Source organism: Ceratotherium simum, chromosome 4 (genome assembly GCF_057802395.1).
Source record: "Ceratotherium simum simum isolate JZ-2026a chromosome 4, ASM5780239v1, whole genome shotgun sequence".
In the NCBI taxonomy this organism is placed as follows: domain Eukaryota; kingdom Metazoa; phylum Chordata; class Mammalia; order Perissodactyla; family Rhinocerotidae; genus Ceratotherium; species Ceratotherium simum.
In genome coordinates, this window is record NC_141903.1 from 88,484,083 (window position 1) to 88,507,358 (window position 23,276).

Genomic DNA, 23,276 nt, shown 5'->3' on the forward strand with positions numbered 1-23,276 from the left:
GTGATCTGGGCATTGTTCCTTAAACAAATGTGGAACTTCTTCACATTGAAAATGGCACAAAATCAAATCTTCCTCTAAAGAAAAGGTCTGAAAACACACGGAAGACAACAAAGAAAGATGCCCTTGTGGATTAGGACAATCTCTTCATTTTTCCCAGGCAGTTATCCAATAGGTCAGACCTGCCAATTTTCCACTTCAAAAACTGGCAAATTCCACATAAATTCCACGTTTCCTGATTGAAATGATTGAAATTCCACTCCGCAAAAAAACTGGCAGTCCTACAATTCTCCAGTTATCAGTTTGTACTTGGGGAGCTAATTGGGCTGGACTTTTTTTTCTCTTAAAGTAGGAAACAGTTCAGAAAGCTGACCTTATAATAAAAATTAAAGCACTCACTGGCAGCTGTGTATACAGATGCAGGTTAAAGCTTATTAAAAATGGTGCCAAGAGCCACCCCAAATTTTTGGTTGTACTGTTGTTCATGCTCACATATACTTTAAACAACTGGGTCATTGACAAGAGCTGAGAAACGATGCAATATAGCAATTGTCACTGTAATGATATTTGTTGTGCTGTGACCACCTGTATGTAGTTAGTTTATTCCCTAGGAATTTAACAGGGTTAAAATATATAAGGATGTAGAATTTTGAGGTCCCTGAGTCTTCTTAGAAAATGTGCCATGTATGCTGTGGCTCAGATCTGGATTCTCCTGGCCAGGGGTCATGAATTGGATGAACTTTTAATAAAGGGCCACATACTGGAATCAGCACAAATAAGCATGCTTGTTTTGACCCATCTCCCTGGTCTGGCCTCTGCTTATCTTGAGATCCCTAGGAAGGGGACCGTCATCTCCAAGAACAGGAGGCTCAAGGCTGCTCCTGAGTAATTTGTAAAACAACACGTGTTTATCTTTCTAGCTATTGGCCTTTTGCTCCTCTCCATTTGAATGTGTTTGTTCTCCTCTGGGGACAGCCACCTCATGTTTCTTTATCCTCTTCAACTCCAAAGTTTCCTGACCTTTCTCAGAAAATGCCCCTTCCTCATTTCCTATTCCTTGAGACCTCACTCTGTGTGTGTGGAAGGCTCAAGAAGATGACCAGCTGCTGTCTTCCTGAGAAGAGAAGATTCCCCTTGTGGATGAATGGTATCTGGACGAGCTCCTCTGGAGAGAATGCCTGAACTCACCCACTTTGGGCAAGAGGACCAAGTCAATACCTCTCCAGTACCGCTACAGACTACTGCCCACTCGGCCACCCCACGGACAGGCCTGGAAGGTGAAGCTACACTTATTTTCTACTTAGGAGCCTACTGAATCCTCAGCAGAAATCCCAGTTAGCACCTAGTGAAAAAAATACAGTGTTTCAGAGGCCTGCTCTAGTCTCTAGGGAGACACTAAGTGCTTCTCACCTTCACTCCAGTGGGGTGTCGCGGGGACACTGCTGGGCTCCATTCTAAGGGGCGGGCCTTGGGCAAGAGGCTCAAACACTGTTCTAAACATAACTGGGCTGGAGCACACACTCATGTGGCTTCTTTTGGGATGGGCTTCCCTCTTTTGGGTTGCTTCCTGCTGCTTACCTCTTTGCTCTCATCCTTCCAAAGGAACTGGTGTGGTCAGAGGGACCTGGACCTCTTCCTGGTTGAGTGTACTAAGGGGGACCCTGGGATGATGGGGCAGGGGCCCAAGGGAGCATGTTAAGCTAAGGCCCAGTCTAGCTCAAAACCAAGGATCTTGGGTCATAGATGACAACAAAGAACATGCATCTGCCAGGAGTGTGTCCCTCACTTATCCTCAGGAACAGTGCTGGCTGTCAAGCATTCAGGAATCTGGCCACTTTCAACAGGACCAGTAACAGTCAGTCAACACACCACCAGGTATGTAACCTGGCTTCTCAACTGCACAGATCCCCCCATTGTTTTTCTGTGCAGCTGAGACTGAAGTACATTTATGAGGAGATAAAACTACATTTCTTTATATTCAAGGAAGATTGTAAAGTTTATCTGCTAAATTGGGCCTTTGCCTGAATCAAAAGAATTCTTCCTATTAATTCTTTCTATTCACCCCTGAATCTCATCTTAAATTAGTCTATGTATGAACAAAAGACTGTGGTATTTCTACTACAAAATCATGTAAGAAAAGTCAAAACCAAGAAAAAGTAGACATACTTAGTTGAAAAAGATCCAATTCTACCCTGAAGATCATTTAAAAAGAAAATATATTTCTTAATAGCAAAAATACCAAATATTTTATAATACATTTATTAATACATATAATTAAATAGTAAAATATTTCTATGCAGGAAGATTATTGAGACCAGTAAGACATTTTAAAATAGATTCCTTAAGAAAGATTCTTTGGGAAACTGAAAATGGCCAAAGAATACCAAGGAAATACCTATGACAAGAAACTTCTCTTAATCCACTAATTTCTTGTCAGGGTACCAAAGGTTCTAAGAAGCCATTCTGCTACCTTTCATTTCACTTATTAATATCCCAGAAAATTCCAGCTCCATAGGTTATTGGAGTCTGTCCTGGCCTAGCATTTAATTAGTGCTCTCTTCCCGTCTAGCTTCAAAGCCTTCCACTTCTGCTAAATGGATCAGCTCATCCGGAGCTAACTGATGACTGCATTTATTTATGAACAGGCTGCATTGCCTCCCCAGAGCACAAGCATTTCTGTAAACAAGTGCGGGGTCTGGATCACTGGAAGATTTTCCGCTGCTGCAAAGTGGCTGCCTTCGCTCCCTGACTGCTGTAGGATCCACCCATCTGTGTCAGGCAGGGAAAAATCTGTATTTCACACATTTCTGATGTTCATTTTGAGACAGAATAATTAAGATTAAAATAGCTGGTTTAAATCAAAACCATATCTGTGCAATAAGAACTGTGTGAATTTTAATGTTTTTTGTGAAATATGAGCAATACTCAGGAGAAAAAACACCCTGAAGTATTCAGTGAGGCCAGCTCACACCTCTAAATGTGCCGGGACTCAAACGTGGAAAAATAGATAAGGTGAGATAAGTCCAGAGAGGGAGCTAGAGCTTCCATCATAGAAGTCTGTATGTACTGCTTAGAAACATTGAAACAGATTTTAGACATATTTGGGAAGGAATTGAAGTCATCCATAAATGAAGTTCATTTTAAGCTAAGTGGAAATTTACTAATCACATTAAATTAAGGAAGGTACCTGCACACCGCTTCTGCATCAAAGTTTCGAGTCTGTCGATGATCGATGACAATAATCTCATGATGTTTATCTAGAAAGCATTCAAGGGCTGACTCCGGGGTCCGAGCAATGTTGCACCTATAACCGGCTCTGTCACAGGCCCACCAGAAGCCATCACTCTGACTATCCTCCTTTGCAAAGATCAGCAAAACCTGGAACACACAGAAAAAAGCATTTTTATAGAAATCATCCTCAGAGACCGTATTAAAAATAGGCCTACAGTATACGGGTGAAAAATGCAGCCTCTGGAGAGAGGCCACCTGGGTTCAAATCCCAGCTCCTCCAACTGGTTCCAGTGGGTCTTTGAACAAGGTATTTCATCTCTTTGGTCGATGGTTTCTCTGCTGTCAGATGTGACAAGAACTGTGCCATGTAAGCTAGCTGTGAGACTGGAAGGAGTGAGCACAGCAACGGTGCTCAATCACCCTGGTATAGGCTGTTAATCATTTTTAGTTTCCTAACTAGCTTTGTTTTTAAATAGATTCGGCAGTAACATCATTAACAGAATAATTAGCACAGGTGAGACTCCGGTTCACATACACACACACTTGGTTCCCGTGCAGGTGGTGTCTGCCTCACGGGCCCTGGAGGCCGCTCCTCTGACCTGAGCACTAAAATCCCTATAAAGACACAGGAAAGGAAAAGAACTCAAAAACTAGTTCTAACACCCAACCCTTGCCGGAATGTGGAAAGAATGATCATGAAATGTGAAGGTGATGGAGCTAAATTGAGGAAAATTTGCCTCTTTTTTCCTCATTGAAAAGTGCAGCCCCACCCACTGGAAAGAGGGCAGCAGCTCTTTGCACCCTGATCCCCTCATCAAGCCCAGGCCACGGTTACCCAGACTCTCAGGCTGCCGGAAAGCCAGAGACAGATGGCCTCACCACACCTGAATTGACTTGTTCATGGTCTCCTCCCCACCCAAACTGAGCTGCAGGAGAGCAGGACCCACCTGCTCCTCCCTGCTATCCCCGTGCCCTGCACCAGGCTGGCACTTAGTAGCTGCTCAGGAAATACTTGAGTGAAAGGATAACTACTCGTAGGGTTTTCTAGAAAATGCAAGAGAGCTTTGCTGTTAACAGGAGTAAGACTACCTCACAGCAATAGGTCTAATAAGAAAATATATCATCTCAAGATATTGATAAGGCATTTAATATTCTTCAGTGTCCACTTCTGTTTGAAACAATCAGCATAGTTTCTCAACACAAAGAGCCTTTAAGCCAATAGTCAGAATCATTCTTTGTGATGAGATACCAAACGTGTTTCATTAAAATCAGGAACAAGACAAACTGTCCAACCCTTATTACTACATTTTAGAAAAGTTTTATTAATCGAAAATTGGAAATATATAGAAAAGTAGAAACAATAGTACAGTGAACCTCATGAACCCATCACCTGGCTTCAGCAATAACCAGCTCCTGGCCAATCTGGTTTCATCTCCATCCCCACCCGCCTCCCGGGCTCTTGAATTAGTTTGTGGCAAATCCCAGATATCATATCATTTCAACCATACGCATCTGTTAAAGACTCTTTTCTAAAAAAACAAAAACAATACCATTTCATACCTAAACCTCCCCAATAATCCCTTCACATCATTAAACATCTGAATGCATCATGTCATTTGTTTTACACTGTTTGAATCACTTCCTGTTTTCTCAAATGCCATGTTTCTGGAAGAGAAATATGTTTTTCAAAGAGAAATAATATATTTTTCAGCATGATTGACATTCTCTTCTTAGCATGTGGCTTGAAATCACATGCTAGTAACACATGAGGCAGTCACAGTTAGTAAGGGCTCCCTCTGGGCCAGGGTCTGCCACTCCTCAGCCCAGGGTACTCCTAAAAATCTTCAGCCACAGAGCTACTTCTAGGAAGAAATGGGAAGTGGCTCTTCCAAAAGAAGTGAAGGGCACAGCCTTGTGGGTTTTGATAGTGAAAAGAAAGCCTTCAAACGAAACTATTAACAAGGGAGCTACAATGAAAAAAGTCAGGTGGAATAAATTGGTTTGTGCAAAAAGTCAATAGCCCCTTACTTGGTGTAACTGTGATATTAACATGAGAAACTCAATGTGCAGGGCCTACAGTCAGAAGAGGTTACAGAACTTCTGGTCTCTCATCTGTGTGGCTGAATTATAGATTGCTAAACAAGAATCTCAACACTTTATATTTCCTTCATACTATTATGCTTCAATATTTGACCAATACAATAAGAACACAACTGTATTCTCATGTTAGACATTGCTACAGATATTAATCTCATATGCCCTAGGTGTCCTTAGAAGACTGGTGTGTTCTACTTTTGGAAAAATAATAAGTGTCATTATTCAACAAATATTTCCTGGGCACCTATGTGCCAGACACTGTTGTAAATTGCTTAGAGTTCACTGATGAACAAAATAAAGACCCCATGCGTTGCAGTGGTGGAGGGACAAACAAGAAACAACAGGCATAATAAACGGCAAATGACACGGGATGTTAAAGTGATAAGTGCTGTGTCAAACAGGAGGGCACGGTCTAGGGGATCAGGAGTGGGTGCTGGGAGCAGCACTAAGTAGGGTGGTTAGGGTGGGCCTCACTGAGAAAGTGACATATGAGGAAAGAGTAAAGTAAGCCAAGGTGACATGTGAAGGAAAAGCATTCCAAGCAGAGGGAGCAGTTCCACTGGCCCTACAGTGGGATGCGTGCCTGATGTGTTCAAGGAACCGCAAGGAAGCCAGTGCGACAGAGGGGAGAGGAGCGGGTGGGAGAGGAAGTCAGGTTCACAGCAGAGGGCTAGATCACAGGAAGGCTTTGTAGGCCATCTTAAGAATTTAGAACAAAAAACTGGATTTCACATGGAAACTCACAAAACTGACTGAAAGTGGGGAATTGTATTAATCATGCCTTTTTTATTTTCTGACACTTTGACATATGCGGCCTTGCTGACCCCGGACAGACACTCCTCTGAGGGTTAGCCGATTCCTAGAGACAGCAAACGACTTGCCTAGGAACACACCTTTCATATGCAAACCAATCCAGAGCCCACACCCCTACCACCTCTTTTATCAGGCTCTCACACTCTGGACCACTATCTACCTGCCCCAATCACTCCAGGGCCAGGTCCGAGACAACTAGGGACAATCTGTGTCCCAGACTCCCCTGATTAGGTTCAAACTAGGAAAACCTGCTTACTCTGCCTCACTTATTCCTTCCTGGGGGAATCACGATAAAGGCTCTGGCCCACGTTTTCCCCTCTCTCCCAGCCTCCCCACCAGCCCTGGTGCTCCCCTGTGTGGCCCTGCATGGTGTGGCGGGCCTGTCCTCTTGGGAACTGTGAGCAACACTGTCTTTTCAAGGGCAGTTGTCTCCTGATCTGTTGGGCTCACCACAACTGAGTAAAATCTACATTTTGAAACAGGAGTATTTATATTATAACAACACTCACTAGAGAATTTCTTTAGATACTCTTTAAAATTCTTTCCATTGATAAAAAAATTAATTCAGACAGACTACTTTTCAATAATTCAACTCCTAAGCAAACTGAAAATCAAAAAACAAACATTTTATAGTAAACTACTGTAGTAATCACCTTTCTATGGTGTCCAGCTACCTCTGGAAAATTTTACCTTCTCTAGGAAAGTGGTGGACCCATATAACCTGGGTTGAATGCTCTGTCCTTATCTCCCAGGCCACAGCTGAGCTAAGGATATTCTGTTTCCAGGAATTTGGAATTTGAACAGAGAGAAACAGAGGCTGGGAATTGGGATCCAGGCTCACTAGTGGTAGAGATACCAAAAGAAGGACCTTAAACTCCTGCTCTTAAAGCACCCAGACAGCTCACTGCCACCCTCTCCAAGCTACGGCTTTTCAATTCTTCCTTGGATTCTGCAAAACCAACACACTATCTTTCTAATATATTTCTTACTCATTTACTTTTTTGTATAAGGCAGCTGTTACCCATAACCAAAGACAAAAGCCAAAAAAACTTAAGCAACACAGTCCTTCTTCAGCTTTAATATTCAATTTATCAATATTTATAGTATCTTTGTTAGACGCGGCCATCTGTAAATATTTATTAACCATTCACTGAAGCAAATCCCATAAAATGTGAAATATAGTTTAAAAAGTCACTAGTGAAGGCTAAAACTGAACTTGACTTGTAAAGAATAAAAGTAAACTTTTACTTGCTCTAAATAATATGTGGATCACTCATTCAAAGAGTATTTATTGCTGACCTATCATGCAAGATTGAGTTAAGAACTGGCAGTAAAAAGCTGACAGAGACAGCCATAGTCCAGTCTCTGCCTCTAGGACCCACGCAGGGCAGAGTCAGGTAGGCAGATAAGTACAAGAAATGCACTAATGAGCGGTGACCACAGACAGAGCTTGGACGTGGCATCCAGGACAAGAATCTAGGCACAGGAGAACAGGCAGAAGGAAGTAGTTTTGTTGTATCAAACACCATACTGTTATAAACACAGCAAAAGAACAGAAGATAAAGAGCTGATCTGGGGTGAAGCATGGGGCAATGAGGAAACGTGTTCTTTCTGGGGCCGATCTTGGCCAACTTGGGTTCTGTCCAGGATCAGAACACAAATATAGGCAGTCCTCACTTTGCATGGTAGTGCCAGACCACAAAAATGACCAAGCAAAACGACCTTATTAAATGATGGCAAAAATAATGGTTCCATGACCTTTAGAAATTTTTGTCAAAACATTAAAAATTTTTGCTGTTGGTTATAAGTGTATAGGGAAATGAAAAAATGTAAGACATTTATTCAGTACACTGTAATTTAAAACATTAGAAACATTGAGAATAAAAATGTTCTTTTCCATAAAACTTATGAGTAGTTTGAACAGTACTTGCCTTCTTCTAGTTGTATAAATTATGATACAGAGTGGGCATCTTTTCTATGCCTTGGCAAATTATCATTCTCAAGTTTGGATCAGCTTCCAACATTTTATCCTCTGAACTTTCAATGTTATGAAATATCCCCAGAGTCCTTTAATTAACGTCAAGTTTTTTGCTGGCAGCACTACCTGTGACATCTTCACGTTTTTCATCACAACCCCTTTCTTCATCTATGTCAATAAACTTGCATTCACTAGCTTCCTCTGGCTACCTATCTAGAATCTCACCGGTAGCAATGTCCACATTCCCACTGTCAGCTATTTCTCCTCTAACTCCATTTACATTTGATATTTCACCTCGAGCATGATCACTTTCTATTTCTTTGCTGCACTTTTTTCTTTGTTGGCTAATTCCCTCTTTCAGTCATCTATTTTTGTGTAATATCCTGTGGGTTATCACGGAGAGACAAGGTGGAAACACAACTACACACTTTTCTGTCTGTGTTTGAACTGAATAACAAGCAGAGATCAGAGACTTTCAAAACAGTGACGTGACTGGTCACTGATCATGCTGCACATTTGTTATTTACACAATGATTTGTGGACCAAAGGACTAGCAGCAAAGTTTGTACTTTATGCAATTATTCACAGTTAAAACACTGATGTAACTACAATCTGAAACATGTTGTTGGGGGGTCTGGTATTATTTAACTAAACCCTAAAATCTGTGCACACTGGAACTGTGCAAAGTGAAGGCTACCTGTACTTTTTCAAATATAACTATGAAGACCTCAAACTGCCATGCATGGCCTCCCCCTACTTCCAGGGAGAACTCTACCTAAACTTTGTGGTTCTGAAAAAGTTTAATTCATCTTTCAACCCAAGCTAGAATGATGAAGTAATGACTGGCCCAGGGCAAGGCTGAGAGAATGCAGTGGATGGGTCTGGTGTGAGGGGCTGCAGAGGGGTAGCACACTGACTGCAGGTGATGTGTGGGGTCCCAGTGGCAACGACATGAACAGTAGCCATGACTCTCAGGAGTTCTCACAGAGGGAAGGGACTCTAGGGATGACCCATCAACCCCATCAACAGATGAGAACAGTGACTTCCCAAAGCAAAGCAGCAGTAGAGCTGGACCCTCACCTCCCAGCTCCTCCTCCAGCGATCTTTCCACAGCTCCAGCTGATGTCCTCTTGCTTTGCTAGATATCATTGTAACCATTCCTTTGACAAGTTTTATCAAGAAAGTACTGAAAAATATCTTTTCGAGGACAGCAATAAACTGTCTTTGATAGCTAAGTGGGAATGAAATTATTTTCTCTGGTGAAGGCTAATTAAGAAAAAGATGAAAACAAAACTAACTTGAAAAACACAATGGAGGAGATAAAGAAAAATCTGGAGTCTTTAAATAACAGAGCTGACAATACAGAGGATAGAATGAGCAATCTAGAGGACAGGAATGCAGAAATGCTCCAGAGGGAGGAGGAGAGAGAACTAAGACTTAAAAGAAATGAAGAAATTCTCTGAGAAATATCTGACTCAATTAGGAAATGCAACATAAGGATTATAGGTATTCCAGAGGGAGAAGAGAGGGAAAAAGGAGTAGAGAGCTTGTTCAAAGAAATAATAGCTGAGAATTTCCCAAACCTTGGGAAGGAGCTAGAAATACCAGTGAATGAAGCCAACAGATCTGCTAACTATATCAACATAAAAAGACCCTATCCAAGGTATATAGCAGTAAAGCTGACAAAAGTCAATGACAAAGAAAATATCAAGGGCAGCAAGGCAGAAGAAAATAACATACAAAGCAACTTCCATCAGGCTTTCAGATTTCTCAGCAGAAACCTTAGAGCCTAGGAGAGAGTGGAATGATTTATTCAAAATTCTATAATTTTATTTATTTATTTTTTCCCCCAAAGCCCCAGTAGATAGTTGTATGTCATAGCTGCACATCCTTCTAGTTGCTGTATGTGGGACGCGGCCTCAGCATGGCCAGACAAGCGGTACGTCGGTGCACGCCCGGGATCCGAACCCGGGCCGCCAGCAGCGGAGCGCGCGCACCTAACCGCTAAGCCATGGGGCCGGCCCCTCAAAATTCTGAAAGACAAAAACTTTCAGCCAAGAATACTCTATCCAGTGAAATTATCCTTCAAATATGATGGAGAAACAAAAACTTTCCCAGATAAACAAAAGCTAAGGGAGTTCATTGCCACAAGGACCCCCCCCTACAAGAAATGCTCAAGAAGGCCCTCATACATGAAAAAAAAAAAAAAAAGAGAGAGAAAGGGTTTACAAAGCCTTGAGCAAGGAGATAAATAGGTAAACAAAAATCATAAAAATTGCAGCTCTCTATCAGAACAGGCAGCAAACACTTATAACATCACAGATAAAGGGAAGGAAAACACCAAAAATAAATATAATCTCGTCATTTTAACCACAAACTCACTACACAAGATGGAATAAGTTGTGCCAATAATAACCTAGAAAGGGAAGAGGAAAGGGATGGAATCGACTTAGTCTAAGGAAATAAGAGGCTATTAGAAAATGGACTATCTCGTCTACAAGATGTTTTATACAAACTTAATGGTAACCACTAAACAAATAATTAGAACAAAGACACATATGAAAAATTAAGAGAAAACTAAGAAAACCATCATATAGAACTACCAAACTTAATTGGTAGTCCAAAACACACAGGAGGAGAAACAAAGGAAATGCAGAAGAACCAGAAAATGAGTGATAAAATAGCAGCATTAAGCTCTCATATATCAATAATCAGTCTAAATGTAAATGGATTGAATTCTCCAATCAAAAGACACACAGTGGCATGATTAATACCAAAGTACATAATTAACAAACCTAAAAGTAGACCTAAACAACAACACAATAATAGTAGGGGATCTTAACACCCCACTTACATCAATGGATAGATCATCCAGACAGAAAGTCAATAAGGAAATAGCGGACTTAAATGAAAAACTAGACCAGATGGACTCAATAGATATATAGAGAGCACTCCATCCAAACACAGCAGAATACACATTCTTCTCAAGCATGTATAGAGCATTCTCAAGGATAGACCATAAGTTGGGAAACAAGCCAAGCCTCCATAAATTTAAGAAGACTGAAATCATAACAAGCATCTCTTCCAACCATAACGCTAGGAAACTAGAAATCAACTACAAGAAAAAAACTGGGAAAGTGACAAACGTGGAGACTAAACAACATGCTACTGAACAACCAATGGAGCACTGAAGAAATTAAAGGAGAAATCAAAAAATATCTGGAGACAAATGAAAATGAAAATACACCACACCAACTCATATGGGATGCAGCAAAAGCAATCCTGAGAGGGAAATACATAGCAATACAGGCCCACATTAACAAACAAGAATAAGCAATCTTAAACTACACCTAACAGAATTAGAAAAAGAAGAACAAACAAAGCCCAAAGTCAGCCGAAGGAGGGAAATAATAAAAATTAGAGCAGAAATAAATGAAATTGAAACAAACAAAAAAAAAAAACAGTAGAAAGGATCAATGAAACAAAGAGCTGGTTCTTTGAGAAGGTAAACAAAATTGACAAACTCTTAGCCAGACTCACTAAAAATAAAAGAGAGAAGGCTAAAATAAATAAAATTAGAAATGAAAGAGGAGAAATTACAACAGATATCACAGAAATACCAAGGATTATAAGAGAATACTATGAAAAACCATATGCCAACAAATTGGACAATCTAGAAGAAATGGATAAATTCTTAGACTCATGCAACCTCCCAAAACTGAATCAAGAAGAAATAGAGAATCTGAATAGACCCATCACAAGTAAAGAGATTGAAACAGTAATCAAAAACCTCCTAAAAAATAAAAGTCCAGGACCAGATGGCTTCTCTGGAGAATTCTACCAAACATTCAAAGAAGATTTAATACCTATCCCTCTCAAACTATTCCAAAAAATACAGGAAGATGGAACACTTCCTAACACATTCTACAAGGCCAATATCACTCTAATACCAAAGTCAGACAAGGACAATACAAACAAGGAAAATTACAGGCCAATATCACTGATGAACATAGATGCAAAAATCCTCCACAAAATATCGGCAAACCAAATACAGCAATACCTTAAAAAGATCATACACCATGATCAAGTGGGATTTATACCAGGGGCACAGGGATGGTTCCACATCCACAAATCAATCAATGAGATATACCACATTAACAAAATGAGGAATAAAAGCCACACGACCATCTCAATAGATGCAGAGAAAGCACTTGACCAGATCCAACATCCATTTATGATAAAAACTCTCAATAAAATGGGTATAGAAGGAAAGTACCCCAACATAATAAAGACCATATATGACAAACCCACAGCCAACATCATACTCAATGGGGTAAAACTGAAAGCCATCCCTCTGAAAACAGGAACAAGACAAGGGTGTCCAGTCTTGCCACTCTTATTTCACATAGTACTGGAGGTTTTGGCCAGTGCAATTAGGCAAGGGAAAGGAATAAAAAGAATCCAAATAGGCAATGAAGAAGTGAAATTCTCGCTGTTTGCAGATGACATGATTTTATACATAGAAAACCCTAAAGAATCCATGGGACAACTACTAAAAATAATCAACAACTACAGCAAGGTTGCAGGGTACAAAATCAACTTATAAAAATCAGTTTCATTTCTTCTCTCCAATAACGAACTAACAGAAAGAGAACTCAAGAAGACAATCCCATTTACAACTGCAACAAAAAGAATAAAATATCTAGGAATAAATTTAACCAAGGAGGTAAAAGATCTATACAATGAAAACTATAAGACATGATTGAAAGAAATCCATGATGACATAAAGAAATGGAAAGATATCCCATGCACATGGATTGGAAGAATAAGCAGAGTTAAAATGTTCATACTACCTAAAGCAATCTACAGATTCAACGCAATCCCAATCAGAATCTCCAGGACATTCTTCACGGAAATAGAACAAAGAATCCTAAAATTCATATGAGGCAACAAAAGACCCTGAATAGCTAAAGAAACCCTGAGAAAAAAGAACAAAGCTGGAGGCATCACAATCCCTGACTTCAAAATATAGTACAAAGCTATAATAATTAAAACAGCATGGTACTGGTATAAAAACAGACACACAGATCAACGGGACAGAACTGAAAGCTCAGAAATAAAACCACACATATATATGGACAGCTAATCTTTGACAAAGTAGCTAAGAACAAACAATGGAGAAAGGAAAGTCTCTTCAATGAATGGTATCGGGAAAACTGGACAGCCACATGCAAAAGAATGAAAGTAGACCATCATCTTTCGCCATACACAAAAATTAACTCAAAATGGATCAAAGACTTGAAGGAAGACCTGAAACTATAAAACTCCTGGAAGAAAATATAGGCAGTACACTCTTTGACATCGGTCTTGAAGGGGTCTTTTTAAAATTCCACGTCAACTCAGACAAGGGAAACAAAAGAAAAGATAAACATGTGGGACTTCAGACTCTTTAGTCTGTAAGGCAAAGGAAACCAGGATCAAAATGAAAAGACAACTCATCAGCTGGGAGAAAATATTTGCAAATCATATATCCGACAAGGGGTTAATCTCCATAATATATAAAGAACTCACACAACTGAACAACAAAAACCAAACAACCAGATCAAAAAATGGGCAGAGGATATGAACAGACATTTTTCCAAGGAAGATACACAGATGGCCAATAGGTACATGAAATGATGTTCAACATCACTAATCATCAGGGAAATGCAAATCAAAACTACACCAAGAAATCACTGCACTCCCATTAGAATGGCTATAATCACCAAGACAAAAAATAACAAATGTTGGAGGGGTTATGGAGAAAATGGAACCCTCATACACTGCTGGTAGGAATGCAAACTGGTGCAGCCTCTATGGAAAATAGTAAGGAGATTCCTCAAAAAATTAAAAATAGAAATACCATATGACCCAGCTATCCCACAACTGGGTATTTATCCAAAGAACTTGAAATCAACAATCTACAGAGGCTTATGCACCCCTATATTCATTGTAGCATTATTTACTATAGCCAAGAAGTGGAAGCCACCCAAGTGTCCATCAACTGATGATTGGATAAAGAAGATATGGTGTATATATATATATATATACTGGAATACTACTCAACCATAAAAAAAGACAAAATCGTCCCACTCGCAACAACATGGATGGACCTGGAGGGTATTATGTTAAACAAAATAAGCCAGATGGAGAAAGATAAACACTGGATGATTTCACTCATATGTGGAAGATAAACTATCACACAGACAGAAAGAACAGTTTGGTGGTTACCAGGGAAAAGGGGGTTGGGGGTGGTGACAAGGGGTGAAGGGGCACATTTATATGGCGACTGACAAATAATAATGTACAACCGAAATTTCACTATAGACTCTTACGACCTCAATAAAAAAAAAAAACCACAAAAAAAACAAAAAAAGAAAAAGATGAAAACAAAACTAACTGTTCCTTAACTTGAAGACAACGATATAAGTGTTCATCATTAGTGTTCTTTCTAAAGAAGGGTGTGTCTACATGTTTCCAAATGGATTATCAATGTCTACTATTAAACATCTAGTTTTCAGAATACTTGGTTTGGCTTTAAGCAAAAACCAGGTGCTTCTAGAGTAGACCACACATATAGATCGTGTAAGCTGTAGCCACATAATACTAAACGAATGGCCGATTTGATCGTAGGAGGGGCCAATTCAGTTGGAAAAAAAATGGTTTGGGGGCTTTCCTTAAATGTCCCTAGGAAAGTGATGCGAATACACATCTTGTTGGGGATCTGTTAACTAGATTCTGAAATTTGTGCATATTGGAACTGTGCAAAGCGAGGGCTTTGTCAAGCAGCTACAGTTTGGTGAGAATTTAAGGACCAGCCATTATATCAAAAGGACTCTAAATACACTACCTCATTCAATAACCCTTTAACAATTGTGGGGAGGTGGCATTATCCCCATTTTACAGACATGGAAACTGAGGCATGGAATGGTTAAGAGACTTGCCCACAGCCACAGCTAGCAAGATTTGAATTAAGGTTGGCCTGACCCCAGAGCCTGCGCAATCATTATGTTAAGTAACTTACTCTGTTTTTATCCCCTAAAATATTGGGCCAAAATTCCCAACAACTCCATGTTCCACAAAAGTGGCTGGGTGAGGTAAAGGACATGACTCGGTGGCAGCAGTGAGAACAGACATGAGAGAGATGCTGACCACACAAGTTCCTGAGTCTGAACGTCTCCATCACTCGGTCATTTCACTTATTATGTGAAGAACAGCTCCCCAGGAGGCCACATGATCTACAATATATAAAGTCTCCAATATATAATGGTTCCAGCAAAATTCCATGTCCATACAATATGGAAGAACAAGTTTTACAGGAAGTACTGCCTTGCTAGGAAAAAGGTTAGGCCACAGCTGTGAGGATCTGAGTCCCGTTGGAAAGCCCAGTGTGAGGCGAGGAAGACAGCACTCTCAGCACAAACACGTCATTTCCACACTCGGGGAAGTAAATGTACTCCAGGCATCAACCTAGAAAAGGCCACTTGATTTTCAGATGGTATCATGTTGATATAAATCTACTGCCTCATACTATCTCCCCCACTTTTGATTTTCTTGCCAAGACTGGAAAATACGACTTACTGTGAGTCACAGCCACTCACCCAGGAGAGATGCCCTCTACGGTACCATGGCGCACTTCTCTCCAGCACATCCACCCAGTGGAGAGAGCTCCCGCCAGCTCCTGTGGGGCGTGCGGAGCCCCACGTTACCCGTCCTGATGTGGGAGCAAATTCCCCCTGATGAACTCAGAAAGCACTCTCAAAAGCAACCACATCCTGAAATATTCTTCAATGAAGTTCCTCCCAAGCCCTAAGGGCTATAGCTGATGTAGCTAATCAACAGTTTCAGCATGTCACTAAAGTAACAATAGATATTTTTCTCTAAGAAAAAATAAATAAAACAAAAACTAAGGCACTAGGACATAGTTGATTTTTCTAAGACAGCTGCAGTGTTATTAGAAGCACAGAAACACTAGACTGAATATCAATGCCCCTCAAGTTAGAATGTTATAAACAATAAAACTGCCGGACCAGACCTCTCTGGGTGGTCAGGGAGCATCGCGCAGTCCCTGCTCCCCCCGTACCACCCAGCGAGGAGCCTTGAACATACAGGTATCCACAAATCCTTACTGGATGGATCAATGAGTCAAACTCTACGCCTGAATGAGACCCAGTAGTAAAGGCATCCTTAGTTCTAAGTTGAGCCTCTTATCTTTTATAAAAGAGTCTCTTAATTATCCTGTCCCTCACTCAGAGAAAGACTCTTGACTACTACTTGCATCTGCTGTCATTTGGGTCAGAGTCACGTGGCAGGAACCAGGTGGGGTACACGTAGCACTGGAAATATTCCACCTCTTGCGCTGGGTGGTGGGTTCCCGGTATTCATATCATTATAATATTTCATAGCTTACCAGTACAAATTAAAACTATTGTTGTTTTAATATACCAAATGAAATAAATCCAAAATCACAGATAATTGTTTTTCAGTGATGAGGGAGTAGGGCTGTTAAGGGATATTTAAATTCTGCAAAGGACAATATCATGTTTGAGAGGAAAGAAATACCATATATTAAGATTTTGTTATAAAATTTGCCTGCTACGCAAGCATATTAAAAAATAATTTAAGGATAACGACTAAAAGAAATAGAAGCACACCTACAGCTTCTAAAATAGAGAAAATAAAAGATAATTCTGAAAACTGTGTCAATTTGACAAAAAGCAGGAAAAAGTAATAAAATAGAAAACACAAAATAAGACTAATCATATCAGTAATCACACTCAATAATCAGATTGAACTCACTTATTAAGAAGTCAGATTATCAGAATAGGTTTCAGAAAAATGAAGCTAGGTGCTGCTTACAAGGAGAATATTTAATAATAAAGTTATAAAGAAAACTGAAAATGAATAGGCAGAAAAAGATTTACCAGGAAAATGTTAACCAAAGAAAGTTGGTCTGGCAATATTACCAACAGATAAAACAGAATTTAAGGCAAAAGTTTAAAGAGAGACACTACATAATGAAAGACTATACAACAATTAAGAACTTGGTTATACATTAACACCCCAGACTCAAAATATCAGCAAATATTAATATTGATGATATTGACATATCTATTGCAAAAGAAACTGATCGATCACATAGTCAAAAAATTAAGAGAGAGATGGTTTGAATAGCATCATTAATAAAGTTGAACTCATTCTTGTATATAGAACCCTGTATTCAACAAACAGATACACATCTTTTATAAAACCTTTTTGTGGAAAATTACAATACTACATTATTGAAGGTACTGTATGGTTACATTATTGGTCACCAAGTAAGTTGCAACAAATATCAAAGAATCAGTACCAAAGGCATCAAAGCAATTCAATAGATGAAGGAACATACAGACTTTTAAACAAGTGGAGCTGGAACAAGTGGACATCAATACAGGAAAATAAAAATGGGCCTTGACCTCCACATCACACCATACACAACAACGAACTTGTGATAGATTATAGATCTAAGGGTAAAAGTTAAAAACAATAAAGTTTCTAGAAGAAAACATAAGAAATTATCTTCTCAACCTGGGAATAGGTAAAGATTCTTAGAACACAGAAAGCAACAATCATAAAAGTGATAAATTAGAGTATATCAAAATTAAAATTTTCTCTCATCAAAAGCCAGAGTTATGAAAATGAATAGAAGAGCCACAGATTGTGTGAAAATATTTTCAAAATCTGACAAAGGACTTGTAGCATGAATATATAAGGAAGTCTGACAATGCAACTTTTTAAAAGTCAACCTAATTAAAAATAGGCAGAAGACTTAACTAAACATTCACATAAGAAGATAGAGGAATGGCCAACAAGCAAATGAAAAAGTGCTCAATATTATCAACCATGGAGAAATGCAAATCTAAATCACCATAAGATAGTACTACTCACCCACTAAATTAGCTAAAATTAAAAGCCTGAAACATCATATATCACCAAGGATTTAGAATAACCAGAACTCTCACATTGCTTGTAGGAGTGTAAAATGATACAACCACTTTGAGAAAAGATCTGGAAGTATCTTATAAAACTAAACACACTATTGTTTTGGTGGTTCTAGCAGGATAATTAGGCAAAAAATAAAAGATATTCAGATTGGAAAGGAAGTAGTAATGACACGATCTTGTATATAGAAAATCCTAAGGAATCTACAAAAAACTTTAAGAGCTAATAAATGAATTCAGCAAGGTTGCAGGATACAAAATCAATATACAAAAGTAAATTGTATTTCTATATACTAACAACGAATGACCCCAAAATGAAATTAAGGAAACAATTCTATTTACCATAGCATCAAAAAGAAGAAAATATTTCAGGAATAAGTTTAACAAAAAAATGAGACATACACTGAAATCTATAAAACATTGTTGAAAAGTTAAAGGAAGTCTAAATAAATGGAAAGACATCTTACGTTAATGGATTGAAAGACAAAATTGTTAACACAGTAATACTCCCAAAATTGATCTACAGATTCATTGCAATCAATATCAAAATCCCATCTGCCCCCCAGCCCCAAAATTTACAAGCTGGTCCTAAGATTCATATAAGGATACAAGGGATCCAGATAGCCAAAACAATCTTAAAAAGTAAGCAAGTTGGGGGACTCACACTTCAAAGCTACAGTTATCAAGACAGTGCGGTACTGGCATAAGACAGACATAAATCAATGGAATAGAATTGAGAATCCAGAAATGAATCCTCACAATTACAGTCAGTTGATTTTTGACAAAGGTGCCAAGACAATTCAATGGGGAAAGATATCCCTTTTAACAAAGGCTGCTGGGACAATTAGATATCTAGACACAAAAGAATGAAGCCCTACCTCACACCATATACAAAAATTAACTCAAAATGGATCATAGAGCTGAAACTATAAACTCTTAGAAGAAAGAGTAAAGTTTTGTGACCTTAAATTAGCCAGTGGATTCTTAGATGACACCAAATGTTGAATGAAAAAAGAAAAACAAATTTCAGAATGATGCCTACAGCACAACACCTTTCAAATAAAGCTTAAAAACATTCAAAACAAGAGTAAATATTATGAATAAATATATATGTAGAATAAATACACAAATATGTATCATAATCAATCTCAGAATAGTGATTACTTTTAAGGAGAGGAAGGGGGTAAAGGAATAAATTAAGGGCTTTGCTGTAATCTTTTGTTTCTGAAAAAACTTCTCTGAAACAAATACAGCATACTGTTAATATTTGGTAAAAGTGGGTATGGGTATACACATATACCTTTATGTGTATTTGAAATATTTTACAATTTGAAAGATTACATTTTTAAAATAATGAGACATCCTTATCATGAGCATTCGTTGCCAGTACAGCACAGGGCAAAAATGAAGGTAAATTAAACTAACTGACCTAAAACTACACTAATCTCAAAAATATTTTAGAAATTGCTTTGGGAATAACCCCTGATATCAGATTCTTTGTCATTGCCTTTATTCAAATTAGAGTACGAAGTACATGCTCCCAGAATGATTACTGGAATTTTCCACTTGTTTGTATTCTATACAAATAATTGTGGCTTATGTTTATTTTAGTAAATTTCTCTCTCTCTGCTCCTAAATTTGTTTTCATTAAATTTTCCCAAGCTTGAATCTCTTCCTTTTGTTTTTTTCTTTCCCCTAGATTTGTACTTCCTTTTCTAAGCAACGGTAAAACATTATTTTCTTTTCCATTTGCTCATAAATCAAACAGTACATTTTCTTGGTTGGTTTTTCACTTTCTTCTACATGTGGGTTTGTTTGTTTACATCTTTTCTGCATCTTTACTTATCCCAAGTAGAGGACAGGCTCCCAGGTGCTAACAAGCTATAGTTTTTACAAGGAGGCCGCTCACTTCTTTAGGTCTACCTGAATAATGTATATGCAGACGGGGAGTTAATAACTACTTAAAAGGGTACAAGCCCCTCTCACACACGTTTCTATGTAGGCGGCATAGGAAGCTGGAGGAGCTGCAGGGGGTACACAGTTGCTGTCGTTGTTAGAACGAGGTCAATGCTGCAGGTGCTGGGCCTTCTCTCCCTGGAGCCAGTTCCCTCCGGGTTTGAGAGCCCAGTAGGCTGCTTGGCTCAAGTCCCACGGGTCTTGTGTCAGCTTCTCTTCCCAACCAACAACAACAGTCATCACTTACTGAGTGCCTTCCACTGCCAGGCAGTGTCCTAGGCACTCATGTCATTTCATCTGACTCATAACTCCCAGCGAGAGAGGCATTGTCATCTCTATTTCACAGACGGGGCGCTGGGCGGAGAGGTGAAGCAACACAGACAAGGTCCCGCAGCTGACTCAAGCAGAGCAGGATTCACACCCAGCTGTGGCTGCTGGCAAAGCCCTGCCCTTCACCACACACGGGGCGTGGAGCAGGGTGTGGAACAGACTAGATTTTTGGTGGAAGAATTGTTCTCCCTCACCATCCACCAGGCAATCTACCTGTTATGCGCAACACAGGGCAATGTTCAAGTCTTCGGGAAAACAATTTGAGTCCTCAAGTCCAACATTAAAAACAAGCATTTACATACAGAGACAAACAGATACATTATGCATGTGGGTACAGGCATGTATGTGGGGGCAACGATGGCGAAATGCGTAGCCCCAGAAGAGCCTCTCAGAGGGGGTCACATAACCACAGGCTCTGAAAACGAAGCCCCTCCTGAGCGATGGAGGCCTACCTGAATAGGATCCTGTGTCAGTCTCATGGGCCCGATGCGTACCTCCGCGGAAGAAACCTGCTAAAGGAAGGAGAGCATGTGAGATGGGTCAAGTCAAACCACACAAACTGACAAATCCTCTGTTCACAGGTATTACACTGTGCCACCTGGCAGATGCTAAATAAAAGGATGCAATTTATATTGACATGGAGACAGGTTACAAAACATCACGTCCAGTACAAATCCTGTTTGTAAAAGAATATACATTTATATGCATTGAAAGCATCTGGGAGGATGTATCCCCAAATGCTAAGAGGTGGGATTTCGGGTTGTTTTTACTTATGTGCATGGATTTTTACAATAAGTATGTTTTACAGGAGAAAATTCAATTCAATAATTATTTACTGAGCACCCACTATGTGTGGGCACCACGCGAGGCTATTATTCTGAAACTTCAAAAGAGAGTAAAAATTTCTTACATATGTGGAAGCTAAAGCATTTCTATGGTGTCAGAGCTGTTCCTACATTTAGATATTCTTCTTATCTTCCTGTTTTAATATGAAGAATAAATGGCTTACTCTTACCCACATTCACCATGAATAAGTTACTCATCTCAGTTGTGTCTCCTCCATGACCGCAGAGGCTAACCTGACCCCGGACTCCAGGAAGGAGCTTAGGTGTTCATTGGCCAACAGCATCTAACTGCCTTTGGCAGCAAACATCGAGCAAATATTTGTCTGTCTAAATTACTTGGATTTCTAAAAATGACTTTATTCTAGACAACTGGACTGAAGGTCTTGGCCTCACCTCCATGGATCCAATTTTGTTTTTCTCTAAGAGGCTGCAGTTGGTTTGCCACTACTTGGAAGCTTATCCTGCATCCAACACACTGTGTGGGCCCCTGTCCATGGGTGGAACACCTTCAGCAAGCATCAGAACTCAGAGGACCAGAGACATCACAATGAGCCAAGGGCCAGAGGAGGCTTTATCAGTTAAAAAACAAGAAAAGCAGAACTTTCTTTAAATTATACTTTTGAAGACTAAAAATTTCCCTTTCTCCTTTCTTCCCCTCTTCCCATGCTTAACTCCTGGTGTGCATGGTATGAATCTTCTCCAAAACATGACCGTATAAGTCGCAGACATTCTTCTCCTCTGTGAGGTTGATACCCCAGCCCATCCTGGCATCATTGTGTGAGGAAATGATGCTGGGGCTTTGGCCTCTCTCTAAACCAGCCAGCAGAATACGAGAGCCCTCTGATGACCGCTCATGAGGTTCCCAGCCCTCTGTGGTGGGTTCTCAGAAGGGCAAAGCTGCTCTCTCTTTGGGGGAGGTGACCTCCTGACAGCAGATCCTTCTAGCAAGCCGGTCACAACTAAACCAGCTCAGGGCCTCCAGTCCCTGAGCCCATGGACAGGAAAAAGTTCCTTCAGTGTCTCACTGCTGTCTTCAAGTAAAAGTGACACACTCAAGTTGAGTGTGTAACTCGCTTATGCTTTTCTCTAAGCAAAACAACATTCTGCACGGTGTGTGTGCTGATATACACCAGCCCCCCCGTGTACGTGCACAGCCCCAAGAATAATTACACTGGAGGAGGGATGTCACCAGGCTCCCTGTGTCACTGGGCCTCTGGCCCCAAACCAGCTCCACCCCAAAGGGAGTTTTTATTGTTTCAAACAGACATTCTCCTTCAAAAGCAGTGTAATTGCCAGAATTTTGCTAAAAAGTTACTGATTAAGAAGAGAAACCAATTTGGTACAGTAAGATAAATCCGATTGATAATCTGGGACATCGTTTCACTCTCCCTGTGGTCTCTCCTAGGTTCACTGCATCCACCACACACAGGTGCCCCCCTCCAACAAGGCCTCCTGTCAGTGGTTTCTCCAACAAATTGGTTCCCAAAGGGGTCATCTAGGGGCATAAAATGAACAAATGAAATAAATCAATAAAAGTTAAAAAGGAATAAGAAAAAGTGACTTGTTTTGGAAGGCTAAGAGACTAAGGGAAGGACTCAAGCTAAAAGGGCACAGACTGTCCAAAAAATGATAATTCACCCTTAAGCAATACATTCCTGTATACTTTCTGAGTAACCGATATGAGCATGAAGTAGTTACACAGGTCATTTTAAACTCTGCCAGGAGATCATCTAATGACTGTGTCATGTCCCTTAACCCCCTTCTGTCCCAAGCATTGTGGTAGGCACTTCCACATGAGTGATCTTAGGAAGACAGGCAATGGCCACTGAGTGACAACATGGAGTAAAAGCAACACTCAGGCTAGAAGGCATCCTTTTCCTGCCAAAAGACAGGAAAGACCCTACGACTTTCTCTTACAGCCACAACAGTTCCCTGCCCGCATCCAGCATTTGAAGCTCTGCCAGAGCCAGCTCAGATGGAAGGAAAGCAGAGCTCAGTGGAAGGACCACA

General features: G+C 39.9%; 1 protein-coding gene across 3 annotated transcripts in view; it reads right to left on the bottom strand.

Moving 5' to 3' along the window:
* The window catches only part of PDE8B (phosphodiesterase 8B), a 202,337-nt gene that overhangs the window by 88,824 nt on the left and 90,237 nt on the right, over window positions 1-23,276 (bottom strand). For 2 of the 3 annotated variants that reach the window (XM_087430140.1, XM_087430139.1), the window contains exons 2-3: window positions 20,874-20,930; window positions 3,185-3,375 (exon numbers count right to left, since the gene is read on the bottom strand). In XM_087430140.1, the coding sequence (XP_087286266.1) occupies window positions 3,185-3,375; window positions 20,874-20,930 (248 nt within the window). Of the gene's footprint in view, window positions 1-3,184; window positions 3,376-20,873; window positions 20,934-23,276 lie in introns of all 3 variants that reach the window. The other variant, XM_087430141.1, reaches the window with a different exon arrangement.